Genomic DNA, 13,688 nt, shown 5'->3' on the forward strand with positions numbered 1-13,688 from the left:
CAGTCCAAACGTTTACCTGCTTTCAGATGAACTGATTAACACAAAATGAAGCTTGTGCTGAAATACTGCTCACTAAACATTCACCCAACATTTAAAAAAAGCCAGCTGGGCGCCTGGGTAGCTCACCTGGTCACTCCTCGACGCAGCAGCCACAGGTTAGACTCCGACCTGCAGCCCTTTACTGTATGTCATCCCCTTCTCTCTCTCTCTCTCTCTCCCTTTTCAAGTCTAAGCTGTCCTATATAAATACAGTCCTAAAATGCCCCCCAAAACATCTTTAAATAACAAAAAAAGGCAGATTTTGAGAAATATCTTGAGAAATAAGTAATTCCTTGAATCCTCCACAGGGATAGAACTGGATATGTATAATGCCACAGCAAGGTCAACACCTGCACACCAACGCAAAACAAACACACATGCTGACACATTGTCCCTGTAAACCATGAAAAAGTAAATTTAACCTGTTTGTTTGATGCCTGAGGTCAGTGAACTCGGTCTAGAATTCCTGCATGATGCAACAGTCAAACACCCAGAGAAAGTGAAGCTCAGATAAAATCAACATGTATACACCACACACACACACACACACACACACACACACACACACACACACACACACACACACACACACACACACACACACACACACACACCAAACCGAAAACTTGATACAACCTGTCATTTGTTGTCCTGCACCTGTCTGTACATCGCAGTGTTCTTGTACAGTTATGTACAATAATTCCTGCAATAGTAATCCATTGAAACCATCTTTTTAACCTAATCTCACTTACTTCTACTTAACGTTTTTATTTATGTCTGTAAATACTTAAAGTGCTCACATTATGCTTTTGGGCTTTTTCCCCCTTTCCTTTATTGTGTTCTATATCTTTTTTTGTGTACATTATAGGTTTATGAAGTGAAAAAGCCCAAAAGCCCCCCCAAACATCTCTACTGTAGTCCAGTACTGTCAGGGCACGCCCTCATACTCTGCTTCTGACTGGCTAGTAGTCCTTACCTAGCTACTGTCAGGGCACGCCCTCATACTCTGCTTCTGACTGGCTAGTAGTCCTTACCTAGGTACTGTCAGGGCACGCCCTCATACTCTGCTTCTGACTGGCTAGTAGTCCTTACCTAGGTACTGTCAGGGCACGCCCTCATACTCTGCTTCTGACTGGCTAGTAGTCCTTACCTAGGTACTGTCAGGGGCCGCCCTCATGCTCTGCTTCTGACTGGCTAGTAGTCCTTACCTAGGTACTGTCAGGGCGCCCCTCATACTCTGCTTCTGACTGGCTAGTAGTCCTTACCTAGGTACTGTCAGGGCACGCCCTCATACTCTGCTTCTGACTGGCTAGTAGTCCTTACCTAGGTACTGTCAGGGCACGCCCTCATACTCTGCTTCTGACTGGCTAGTAGTCCTTACCTAGGTACTGTCAGGGCACGCCCTCATACTCTGCTTCTGACTGGCTAGTAGTCCTTACCTAGTTACTGCGCATGTGCGACTCCCATCAAAGATGTTACAGAAGTGAGATGTCTCACTCTGTAGCTAAAACAGAGAGCTCAACACACAGGGTGAAAATAGGATCTGCAGCAATGTGCAGTGCAGTGCAGTGGTGTTTTTTGAAAATTAAACCTATTCTGGTACAACCTCTGAATACAATTATGAACCTGAAAATGAGCATAATATGAGCACTTTAACATTTTTATTTATGTCTTATTGTAGATATGTTATTTACTGTATACACTTATTGACTTGCTCTTTTCTTACTCTTATTTTACCTTGAATGTGACTGTGAACAACTGCAACTAAATAATTTCCCTAGTCTAGTTTAGTAAAGAAAATATTGCTTCATCCACAAAATGCCAACGTGTTATGCAACCATAACAGTTGTGCTTTGTTTTCACTTCCTGGTAAAAGCGACACAGATCAGATATGAATTAATTTGTATATGATAATAAGTGGACGTTGGAGCCTTGCCTGCAGTGTGTGTGTTTACTGTTGAGCTTCATGATTTGCTTACCTTTGGCTCAGGACCTGCACTCTTCGGATCTGGATCTGCGTGCACACATCTTTGATTATGAATGAAAATAGTTCATGTTGGATATTAGCCGTCTTGCTAACACTGGCGCATTTACAGAAATATTGATTCATGTGCATTGTCCTAATAAAATTAATACATTTTAAAGGGTAGGTTTAATAAGCTCAGGCTTCAGCCTACATCTTTTCGGTCCTCTTTTGTTTCTTGTATATCTTTTAATATCTTTTTATGTTTTGATTTGTGTTTTACTGCAAGAAAAAGCCTTAATGTTCTGTTCATTTATTGTTTATTACAAGTGTATTGAATGTTACAAAGTTAAGTTACAAATGACCTACATTAACTAAACTAAACATACTCCTATTTGTATACATTTGTGGAAATAAATCTGTTAGAAATCAGATTTCGGAGTTGAAAGAGGGGCATTTGTACGCACATCACTAGGTGCTTATCTTTTTCCCTTAACTTAATACATTTTGGAAAGTAGGTGATGTAGATTATTATAAATGGGATGTTGAATCTTAAACAATGTTTTAAAAAATGAGATATGTTTGATATTTTGAAGTATATTTTGTACTGTATATCCTTTTTGATGTACTTTTAAAGCTTTAGTGCGTAACTTTTTGATATTAATAAACGCCCGTTACATTCAAGCCATTGCCAAATGAGTTGCTACAAAGCTAATTAAGACCATCAGCTCCACACAACTCTCTCTGTGTTTCTCAGTATGGCTATGTTCAGAAGGTTGTGGCGTCCGGCGACTTTCGCGCGCAGAAACTCGAGTGAAGATAATGACCTCTTCTGAAGAGTCCGTCAAGTTTTTTTTTAATCCCCTGTGTCCTCCTTGGCTACTAGCAGCTGGGTGGAGGAGGGGTGCGAGATCAGATAAGGCTTGTATCATGTGGACACGCCGACAGTGTTGTCGTCATTACTTAGAAATCCTCATGGGGGCGGCAGAATCTCCGCACTATAGCTCTAACTAACAATTCATTGTCACTTGTTTTGGATGAACCAAAAAAAAAAAGAAACCCTTTGGGCTGCTTGACCCAGCTGCTAATTTAAGGTTCGGTCATGTAAGGTAAGGTGATTCCTCAGCCTGAGTGGAGGTAACATTATAGGAGTAAAAATAACCAGAGAGGTCACAGCGAGCGCTCCGAGTTGTGTAACTGCACCTGTGGCTTCCTGCAGCTGCCAACGCATCAGTTTGAACAACTGGATTTGGCTCAAAGTTGTCAAAATAATAGACCCAGAGCTGCGGTGTACTGCTGGTGTGAACTAACTGAAGGAGTAATTTTTTTAACGAAATTGGAGAGTTTTCGTCTGCTGAGTAAAGGGGGGAGAGAGGAGGGAGGAGTTCCCTGTTCATGCAGTGCAGCTCTCTTTGTTGCTATTTTTATGCTGTTTAAATAGTCGACGGTCTATGGACAGAGGGTGTCAAAGTGAAGTTTGGACCTGATCATGAAGATAGATAAAAAAAAAAGTCAGAAGATCACCAAAGTTATAACCATTCATCCTTCTTAACACGCCGCAACCCTCAGCTGCCTTTCTTTAAATAATTGTTAACTTCTTATACTGCGCTGTTGATTTGATTCTCGTCTTTTATCTAGTGGTGTTTTTGAACAGATAACGGACATATTTCGGAGAATTTCTCCAACGCGGCTGTGACATAGATTTTATGATAAAATCTAAAAGGAAAACAGTCGGATCTGTTTAGGATTTTGCAAAGTTTGCCCTGATTAAACTAAGCCTTATAGCGACGGCTGTATTGTAGGTAAAGAGAAGTACTTCCACTCTTGTTAAAGGTAACGAGAGTACAAAGTCACAAGTTCCTGCGGGGCCCGTGGGGGATGAGATAAGATAGGTAAAGAAATATGGTCCTGCCTGTTGGTTTTTGTTTTTATAATTTTTAACTGCTCTTTAATGTTTAATTATTATTTTTTTTTTATCGTTTAACTGCCTAAGGGGAAAACAAGTGTCTGCACTAAATCTCATGGCAATCCATTAGGGATGTCATGATACACCCAACTTACCATTCGACAATTTACGATTTTCTCAGCATTTAAAAAAAAAAAAAATATATATATATATATAAAAAAAAAAATATATATATATATATATATATATATATTCCTTTTATTTATATAAACTGTGCTCTTATTAAAAGTGCAACTCAAATTGTATTTTATCTCAAATAACAAAAATGATATAAAAGATTTTTAAAACAAATCCCAAATCAAAATAACTAAATAAATGGAGGAGAAATAAATCTCTTCAAAATAAATCTACTAAGAAGGTGTAGTGACGTCTGAAGTCAAACAAGTGAAATCTACAGTGGATTACGCTCTACGACGTTTAAAAATTGCATCGCGATTAATTTTTTTTTATCTTGCCTTTGCGCATCAGATTGACTGAGTCTCTTGCTGTTTTTAAATCTTGTCTTAAAACTCATTTATTTTCTTTGGCTTTTAACTCAGTTTGAGGGTTGACTTTGAGTTTTGTATTGCTGTATTTATTTTTTATTGTTTTATTAATATTGTGTTGTGCCTCTGTTGTATGTTATTGTTTATTCATAGACTGTGTTCAGCACTTTGGTCAACAGTGTTGTTTTTAAAGTGCTTTATAAATAAAGGTGGATTGGATTGGATCTCAACCGGTTGTGATCTTCACACATTTATATACATTTTTAACTGATTCAGGATGCATCGTTACATCCCCACGATCCATCCGATAGTTGTTGAGATATTTCAGTCTGGACCAAAGTTCTGGACCGACAGCAGTGTTCCCTCTATGCTGATTTTATAGTGGCGGCACGCCATGGCAAAAATTTCTGCCGCCACGGTATCAGAAACAGGGCAGACGCACAATGTAGTCACGGTTGCTTTTTTAAATGATCCTGCCGACATAATGCACTGCCGCTCACACTGCAATTTAACGACAAGTAGAACTATTCAGAGGTTATTGGATCCAGTTTAACTCCACATACTGTTGTCTTGATGGAGTTTATTGTCAAAACGTTCGCTTTCTTCCTCGTCGACTATTAAAACGAACAGCTCCACCGAAAGCGTCACCGCGGTGGGTCCGTTCTAATCGGGCAACGTTCAACTTGTCAGTTCTGTCAGCTCATCGTCCTGATATCACACATGGTTTCCCTATGAAGAATTTCTTGTAAAATGAATTTAGTAGACCTGTTGGAGATGTTGAGCGCCCTATATAGTTCCTCAAAAAATACAGTTCAATCACAACTGAAAATATGCCTCATTGTGTGTGAGTAGAGGCGAATAAATACATTTGTTTGCTTTGCAGCGATGTTTTTCGGGCAGACCTGCCCCCACTGCTGAAAAGATTCCTAAAAGAAAACACTGGACAGACTGATATCTCCGTCCATAGAGCCACAGTGCTAGCCTATTACTGAATGTCACGGTTATAAAATCTTCATCAAATGGTGACGATACCATCCTGCCGTCCTGTCTCCCCTCCGTCCCTCCAGGTATCTGTCCCAGGAGGACGTGCTGGACCAGTCCAACCCGTTCGTCCAGCTGGTCAGCGGCGTGGTGTGGCTGTTGAGGAAGGGCGAGGTCTACATCAACCAAAGCCTGAAGGCCGAGTGCGACAAGACGCAGGAGACGGGTACGGTACTGTACGTTCACATTCACAACTAAACCGCTTCCTGTCGGCCAGCACGGTTTGTAGTCTGGAAGAGTCCGCAAAGTTTCTGGCCAATCAAACCCGACAGAAGTCGACCATCTTTAAGATAAGATATACTTTATTGTCCCCAAAGGGAAATTTGTTTTGGACTTTGTCCATTCTGCAGCATCACAAAGACAACGCACAATACAAAAAATAAAAATAAATAAATAAATACATCTCAACACATACTCTCTTGCAATACGAACATGCTCCCATATACATATAATAAGCATATTAACTACTCCTTTCATTGGCACTTCCCATTAAACAACCCATCGGCTGTAGTCTCCGTAAAAAGTGGGACACAGCCCTCGCACAGTACGATATTATAGAAATACAATATTGCACAGCTGACATATTGCCCCACCCCAATAGCCTACATATCGCACAATTTCCATATTGGACAAATGACATAGCGCCCAACCGACTAGCCTACGTATTGCGCGACTAACCTATTGCACAATCCCCAATAATCTACGTATTGAAACGAAGGGAAGAATTAATCAGACAAAAGAACTAAAGCTGGGGTTAAGATTGAGTCAAACTGAGCCGTTTTTTTACGGGGATGGGGATTTACAGACCCCCCAATAATCAGATTTTTTTTCCGAATTTTGTGTATTTTGTGTATTTTTTTTTAACGTTTTTGTTGTTTTGTTTAAGTGTTTTTTGGACAATTTTTTTGCCGTTTTTGTCGCCTTTTGCAAGGTTTTTTTTAAACGTTTTTTCTGAATTGTTTACGCCTTTTGCAATAATTTTTTTTGGGACAATTTTGTCACCTTTTTTTTTTTTTTTTGCCTCTTTTTGTTTTTTCAATACATGCAGACATGTCCCTGGACCTCTCTAGATAGTTGGAGATCTCAACCCCCACCCCCACACCTCCCCCCCCTCCCAATGTTGATCCCAAAGTTACGCCCTTGGTTTCAGGGCATAAGTTGCCAAAAGCGACAGACACAGACTGTCAATAAAGCCTGGTTTATGGAACAATATCTTCCCACAGATAATCAAGGTTTCCCCTGAACTTCAGTTCAACACACAGAGTTACAATAACTCCCCAATCCTTCTCTCCCCCTGTCCAGGATCAGTTAACCAGACCTCAGCACAGCAACTGGATCAGCTTCAGCTCAGCACTTATCAAGTGTAACTTAATAACTTAATGCGCCATGTTTGCATAACACAGACACTCGTCTGTGACCCGACGCTGCCATGTTTGATTAACAGGAACAAGAGTGAAACCAAAGTTCACATCAACCTTTAGAGCAGCACACGCCTTTATTGTTACAGACAAAACAAGTTTTCCAAGAACTGATCTATCATCGTTTACATAATGCTGCAACTTATCAACTTTATGGACTCATGGCCGCGGTTTAAGACATCCGCCCACTAAAGACAGTCGGTCAACAACATTATATCACGGTCTAAATTAAGACATTTATTTCAATGAAGAAAAATGTATATATGTGTCCATAACAATTTTTTTTCCTTTTTTATTTTCTGTTTTTAATTTGTTGCTTCTTTGTTTGGGGAAGCACTTTTTGATTATGTCCCACCCGCTTTCCCATTTATTGTCTCTATATTGTCTCTTTATTTGAACACATGTAAAACGAGTACTCCTTCAAATTAGCATTAGCAGCAGGAAAGACAAGATCCCCTGAAAATTAAATGTTAAAAAAAACTAAACATTGCTTATGTAGTATAATATTCTATACTAGATGTACACTCCTGTTGGAATCGCCTGTTATATTTCCTTCCTCACTGTTTTAAGTAGGCGTGGGACAAAATATCGATAGGGCAACATACCGTTGTCCTCCTTCGTGTGATGCGAGAATCGATACGCTGGCGCTAAATTAATAACTATAGGTTATTAATAATAAGACTGTACCTAATAAGACTGTAGAGACATGCCTATAGGTAGCAGTATACAGCGCTATGTTTAACTCCTAATAAGACTGTAGAGACATGTCTATAGGTAGCAGTATACAGCGCTATGTTTAACTCCTAATAAGACTGTAGAGACATGTCTATAGGTAGCAGTATACAGCCATGTTTAACTCCTAATAAGACTGTAGAGACATGCCTATAGGTAGCAGTATACAGCGCTATGTTTAACTCCTAATAAGACTGTAGAGACATGCCTATAGGTAGCACTATACAGCCATGTTTAACTCCTAATAAGACTGTAGAGACATGTCTATAGGTAGCAGTATACAGCTATGTTTAACTCCTAATAAGACTGTAGAGACATGTCTATAGGTAGCACTATACAGCGCTATGTTTAACTCCTAATAAGACTGTAGAGACATGCCTATAGGTAGCAGTATACAGCGCTATGTTTAACTCCTAATAAGACTGTAGAGACATGCCTATAGGTAGCACTATACAGCGCCATGTTTAACTCCTAATAAGACTGTAGAGACATGCCTATAGGTAGCGGTATACAGCGCTATGTTTAACTCCTAATAAGACTGTAGAGACATGCCTATAGGTAGCAGTATCACCGCTATGTTTAACTCCTAATAAGACTGTAGAGACATGCCTATAGGTAGCAGTATAGCGCTATGTTTAACTCCTAATAAGACTGTAGAGACATGCCTATAGGTAGCAGTATACAGCGCTATGTTTAACTCCTAATAAGACTGTAGAGACATGCCTATAGGTAGCACTATACAGCTATGTTTAACTCCTAATAAGACTGTAGAGACATGCCTATAGGTAGCACTATACAGCGCTATGTTTAACTCCCTAATAAGACTGTAGAGACATGTCTATAGGTAGCAGTATACAGCGCTATGTTTAACTCCTAATAAGACTGTAGAGACATGTCTATAGGTAGCAGTATACAGGCTGTGTTTAACTCCTAATAAGACTGTAGAGACATGCCTATAGGTAGCAGTATACAGCGCTATGTTTAACTCCTAATAAGACTGTAGAGACATGCCTATAGGTAGCAGTATACAGCGCTATGTTTAACTCCTAATAAGACTGTAGAGACATGTCTATAGGTAGCAGTATACAGCGCTATGTTTAACTCCTAATAAGACTGTAGAGACATGTCTATAGGTAGCAGTATACAGCTGTGTTTAACTCCTAATAAGACTGTAGAGACATGCCTCTAGGTAGCAGTATACAGCACTATGTTTAACTCCTAATAAGACTGTAGAGACATGTCTATAGGTAGCAGTATACAGCGCTATGTTTAACTCCTAATAAGACTGTAGAGACATGCCTATAGGTAGCAGTATACAGCACTATGTATAACTCCTAATAAGACTGTAGAGACATGCCTATAGGTAGCAGTATACAGCGCTATGTTTAACTCCTAATAAGACTGTAGAGACATGTCTATAGGTAGCAGTATACAGCGCCATGTATAACTCCTAATAAGACTGTAGAGACATGTCTATAGGTAGCAGTATACAGCGCTATGTTTAACTCCTAATAAGACTGTAGAGACATGTCTATAGGTAGCAGTATACAGCGCCATGTATAACTCCTAATAAGACTGTAGAGACATGTCTATAGGTAGCAGTATACAGTGCCATGTTTAACTCCTAATAAGACTGTAGAGACATGCCTATAGGTAGCAGTATACAGTGCCATGTTTAACTCCTAATAAGACTGTAGAGACATGCCTATAGGTAGCAGTATACAGCGCTATGTGTACGACTTCTTCATTTGGTTACAACAACGACAAAAGTGCTTAAAATTGTAGAAAACCACAATGTTTACTACGTGTGATGCACGACGTAGCCATCTTTGAAAGTGAGCTCGGGGTCCTCTGAGTTCAGACGACTTGACGAGTCGTATATATACGACCTCGGTGGCGTTCTTTTTGCAACTTCCGGTTCGTAACTCCGGAAAACGACTCGTAGATCGACTTCGGTGGACAAAATGAACGCACCATTACAGTCGAGAAAAGCGCCCGTGACCCTCGATCAACGTCGGAGCCCAACGGTGCAATGTGGCTCTAAATATTGAGTTGTTGCGTGTTTCTTTGGGCCCTCTGCAGTCTCCTCAGTGGTCAGATTGAAGAGGTTTAAACTGTGATTTGTCAGCCCGTGGTATGTTCAGCTGATACTCCCAACAGTGCTAACCCTCAGACTAACCTTCGGTTTCTATTGTGAAGTTTTAAAGCCTGTTAATTCCAGCTTGTTTTGTTGTACTTTCACAGGGAAATTCCGCACTTTTGTGGACGTGGTGTCGGCCAGGACGGCGGTGGGCCACGACGCCGAGGGCAAACTGATCCTGTTTCACATCGATGGGCAGACTGGAGTCAGGGGGTAAGAAAAGTTCTCTTCTAAACATCTACCCAGTGAAATAAACAAAATGGAAGTAATATTGTGTTTGGGGTATTTACCACCCAGTAAGTCGATGAAAGAGTCAGTCTCCCTCTGGGCAGGAAAGAGAGAGCCGACACAGATGTGGATGAGAGAAAACATATGATAATTTCTCCCATTAACATAAAGTGACTCACAGGCCTTTCAGTCAACACAAAGTGCCCCGAAGTAGGTCTTAAATGTGCAGGGTTTGATTTTGCGTGCCTGAGCCATACATAGAGACAAAAAGAGACAAAAAAGCGAGCTCCGTTCACTTTATCACTGCAGAAGGAACATTAAAACAGGCTGTGAGAGCAATAAAACGTTTTCCTACAAACCGTGTTTTATTAAAGGCCATCATCTGCGTTCTTTTCCGTGTTTTTCAAAACGGAAACGCCCACTCGGCCTCAGCAGAAAGCTGTAAGCTAGTCAATAAGGTTTATGAATAATGTAGAGCTGCAAAGGTAATTGGATTAGTTGTCAACTGTTAAATTAATCGGCAACTACTTTGATAATCGATTATAATCGGTTTGAGTAAGAAAAGAAGTCACTTCTTACATTAGATTGACTTGTTGTCGACCAGAGAGAAGTCTTCGTTGTATTTAAACCTTCAGACTTCCATCCAACCAATCCAAAGTCATTCTTTGTTGCAAAAGGAAAAGCAGCCCAGGCATTGGTTCGTCTTGTGCAGAGAGTAGAGCTGCAAAGATGAATCGATTGTCAACTTTTAAATTAATCGCCAACTATTTAGATAATCGGCTTGAGTCCTTTTTCATGTGGAAAAAAAATCTCTGACGTCAGCTTGTTAAATGTGAATATTGTTCTAGTGTCTTCTCTCCTCTGTGACAGTAAACTGAATATCTTTGAGTTGGGGACAAAACGAGACATTTGAGGACATCATGTTGGGCTTTTTGGGAAACAATTATCCACAGTTTTCACCTTTTTATAGACCGAACAACTCAACATCCAGAAAATAATCGACCGATGAATCGACAATGAAAATAATCGTTCATTGCAGCCTTAAAATGAATGGGAAGGGCTGAAAGCCAAGAGTACGCGCTGCCGTTTCTCAGAAGAGGCGGAGAAGTCCTTGAGCAGGAGGTCGTCGATCGGCCCGAGCTGACTTTAACATGTTTTATTGAGCGGGTGGAGGAGATATCGAGTGGAGATATACCGAGGTCAGCGGCAGACATGTTCAGACATGTCGAGCTCATTGTGCTTCTCGAGGCCAGGTCGTTAAAGACAAACACATTAATCTCCTGCAGGTCTGCTGCACAGAGAGTGAAAGGGAGAGGCGGATCAATACACTCGATCGGTGGAGAGATCTTAGCGGGTTGAGGCGACTCGAGCCTGTTAGTGTATTAGTTGCTCTCACTAACGGACCCTATCGGAGGTTAAAATGCCTTTCCCTGCACCCCATTTATCACTGTTACAATCAGGTTGTTTTGATGCTTTATCAGTGTTTCCTTTAGGATTCTTTTTTAGCAGTGGGGGCAGGTCTGTCCAAACTACAACAACCCCCAACTTGGGTTTCTTTCCTTTAGTGCAGACCATTCTAAAAGGCCCTACACTTAGTTTAAGTCCTTGGTTCTTAATTGCCACCCAAGATGCAGAGAACAGGAAATACTGGAATCTTTTTAGTTAAGGAACAGACACTGTACTGAAAATACTTTCAGTATTAGGCAAAGATGCGCAGATACTTTAAATAAAAACATATTTCAAACAAAGTTTCTTACCTGCAGCCTAATGTAATGCATATGAGCACACTTGTATACACACACACACACACATACGCGCGGCCGTATGTTCATCGGGGAAGAACGACGTCTAAGTATCTTGAGTCAGAGGTTTATATTGCATATAGTCTCTATCGCCCATCCCTAAACACAAACCAATACATTTATTCACCTCTATTCACACACAATGAGGCATATTTTCAGTTGTGATTGAACTGTATTTTTTATTTTTTTGAGGAACTATATAGGGTGCTCAACATCTCCAACAGGTCTACAAAATGAATTTTACAAGAAATTCTTCATAGGGAAACCAAAACCCAAATGACTACATCTATAGACTTTTTCCAATTATTACCGTTTGAATGTTTCCAGATGTGTGATATCAGGACGATGAGCTGACAGAACTGACAAGCGGTGACGCTTTCGGTGGAGCTTTTTGTTTCAATAGTCGACGAGGAAGAAAGCGAACGTTTTGACAATAAACTCCATCAAGACAACAGTATGTGGAGTTAAACTGGACCCAATAACCTCTGACTAGTTCTACTTGTCGTTAAATTGCAGTGTGAGCGGCAGTGCATTATGTCGGCAGGATCATTTTAAAAAAGCAACCGCGACTACATTGTGCGTCTGCCCTGTTTCTGATACCGTGGCGGCAGAAATTTTGCCATGGTGGGCCGCCACTATAAAATCAGCATAGAGGAAACACTGGTTGTTTTTATGCTCTATCCTCTCTGGCCTCCTCCATCTTTTGCTGTTTCTCCTTCAGCATCGGTCCATCATCTCTGCCTCACTCTTGCTATCTATTCAAGGATCACACAACACATTTACTCTGCCGAGCCACTTCTTCGAAGCTGTATTACCCCTAACGAGCCCTGTTTAGACCCGATCCCAATGTAAGTTTACATTATCTTCTGGGTAGAGAACTCCTGCATCCCGTACATTCGATTAAACGGCGCTGAGCAAACGGGGATGAAGGAACAGCTGGATATACTCTCATCTCCTTCATCTAATATGCATGTTTGACGCTTTCATATGTCAACACTTTGATTAACGTTAGCTCGGAGGGGCCGCAGACTAAAGAAAGTGACAACACCCAAACTAGCAGTCAGTCCGACCGGCGGTGACTGTTTGTTACGAACAGCAACAGTCAGGGCTTGACATTAACTTTTTGAGGCACTTGTCCTTCGGACAAGTACATTTACGTTTCACTTGTCCATGAACAAAAGTCACTTGTCCGGGTAAAGATTCATCATTTTATAAAAAAAAATTGTGTTTTGCTAATGCAGAATTTGAAGAAACCATTGAAAGCATCCAAACCCTATCAACATTAATACAATTCAGTTTAAACAGTAGAAACAAATGTGTCCCAACAATAGATTTCCCCTTCAACAAGAAAAAAGGATCTCCAGACTCATAATACAAAGTAATATGTTGCACGCCGGTGTGCAGAAGTTAATATATTGAGATTCTAAGTGAATATTTTAAAGTTTCTCATTACTTTCAGATTCCTAGTCAATATTCTAAGTTACTATGTCAATATATTGAGATATTTTGAGATATTGAGTCAATATATTGAGATTGTAAGTCAATATTTTGAATGTTCTCATTGCTTTGAGATTCTTAGTCAATATTCTGAGTTACTAAGTCAATATATTGAGATACTGAACCAATATGTTGAGTTACTAAGTCAATATATTACGATACTAAGCCAATATATTGAGATTAAGTCAATATTTTATAGTTTCTCATTGCTTTGATATTCTTTGTTTATATTCTGAGATACTGAGTCAATATATTGAGATACTAATTCAATATTTTGACCAGAGGTAGTGGTGACTTGAACTTATACTATATCTAAAATAATTTTGTAGACATAACAATGGATTTTGCCACTAAATGTTGGTGTCAACGTGTTTTTT

General features: G+C 40.0%; 1 protein-coding gene across 2 annotated transcripts in view; it reads left to right on the forward strand.

The window, feature by feature from the left end:
• Positions 1–13,688, forward strand: part of nagpa (N-acetylglucosamine-1-phosphodiester alpha-N-acetylglucosaminidase) — a 40,910-nt gene that overhangs the window by 11,501 nt on the left and 15,721 nt on the right. For both annotated transcript variants that reach the window (XM_039804887.1, XM_039804888.1), the window contains exons 4-5: positions 5,521–5,660; positions 9,889–9,997. In XM_039804887.1, the coding sequence (XP_039660821.1) occupies positions 5,521–5,660; positions 9,889–9,997 (249 nt within the window). The remainder of the gene's footprint in view (positions 1–5,520; positions 5,661–9,888; positions 9,998–13,688) is intronic.

This window comes from Perca fluviatilis, chromosome 7, assembly GCF_010015445.1.
Source record: "Perca fluviatilis chromosome 7, GENO_Pfluv_1.0, whole genome shotgun sequence".
In the NCBI taxonomy this organism is placed as follows: domain Eukaryota; kingdom Metazoa; phylum Chordata; class Actinopteri; order Perciformes; family Percidae; genus Perca; species Perca fluviatilis.